Source organism: Lottia gigantea (genome assembly GCF_000327385.1).
Source record: "Lottia gigantea unplaced genomic scaffold LOTGIsca_960, whole genome shotgun sequence".
In the NCBI taxonomy this organism is placed as follows: Eukaryota; Metazoa; Mollusca; class Gastropoda; family Lottiidae; genus Lottia; species Lottia gigantea.
In genome coordinates, this window is record NW_008711114.1 from 10,959 (window position 1) to 12,184 (window position 1,226).

Here is a 1,226-nt window from a genome sequence, read left to right on the forward strand (position 1 = left end):
GTGTAGGCACCACACATGACACCTAACATGGTATCTGGTTTCTCAGCTTGTACTTTCTCAGCTATCAGTCTATCTAGCCAACCAGTTGTGATATAGTTCTGTTGGTAGGCATCTGTTTCTAGCAATTTAATCAGATATTCTACTGTTGTTCTGAAATCACCTCTAATTGATAGTTCTTTTAAAGCTATGACCAAATTCCTGCAGAAAATAATTCAACTCTTTAAATAATGAGATAAAAAGTTAATATTTACCTTATACCCAGAGTTCCTAGCTGGGAAGTAGAGCTGAACGACTTAAGTATGGAGAAAAACATATAATATTGAAGCTTTAAAAGTAGAGTTGAATGACGCCAATTTGAAATGGACACTTTATATTCTAGGGTTGAGGTACATGTACATACAAAATACTCTTATTTGTGCAAGTTTAACCTTCACAGCTATCACAAGTTGCATATTGTTGTGACAATTTGCATATATAGGCATCTTAATTTTTATAAAGTTTTAAAATTACAATTGCAAAGGTGCAAAAATGCTAACCAAAGTTGCTTTCTCCTCGGTTTCTATATGAATTTACAGGAAAAATTTTGTCAATTCTTTGAAAGCTTGAGTCAGTGGTAAAGTTCATCAATTAATGTTCAAAATATCAATTCTAAGACTTACTCTCGAGCATCTTCTCTACTTTCACCCCAAGAAAAACAATGTCCAAATTGAGAATCAGCAAACTCATGTAGACCACCAGAAGCTGCCACACTGAAGTATCCCCACACATTCTTGTTGCTACGGAAATTTAGCTCTTGTACTGTTCCTGAACTTGGTTTAAATCCCTGTAATACAAATATTCCCAAAATTTTTCAATATTTTTAAAGAGCATTGGAATATCAGACTAAAAATAGTACTGATAGTCTTAAAATGTCTTTATGTTGATAAAAATATAATTTTTGTAAGTTTACATTGAAAAGAAACACATTTCTCTCCTAAAAATTTCAACCCAAAAAATTCTGAAAAAACATAATGAAGACATAATGTTAAAGACATTGTAAGACTAACAGTACTATTGTGAGGCTGCTATTCCAATTCTCATAAAAACAATAGGAAAAATTCAAAACACTGTTTACTTTGCTCAGACAATAGAAAGATTTTTCTTACCAGCTGGTTTTTGAGTCAAACTTAGTATTGATTTTTCATGTATTATATGTATCATTTTCATAATGGCATGACTGGAATATT

General features: G+C 31.7%; 1 protein-coding gene across 1 annotated transcript in view; it reads right to left on the reverse strand.

The window, feature by feature from the left end:
- LOTGIDRAFT_176308 (hypothetical protein) overlaps positions 1-823 on the reverse strand; it is a gene marked incomplete at both ends in the record, with an annotated part of 8,613 nt that extends 7,790 nt beyond the window's left edge. The window contains 2 exons of the mRNA XM_009068947.1: positions 23-198; positions 660-823. Coding sequence (XP_009067195.1) covers positions 23-198; positions 660-823 — 340 coding nt within the window. The remainder of the gene's footprint in view (positions 1-22; positions 199-659) is intronic.
- Positions 824-1,226: the final 403 nt, after the last annotated feature.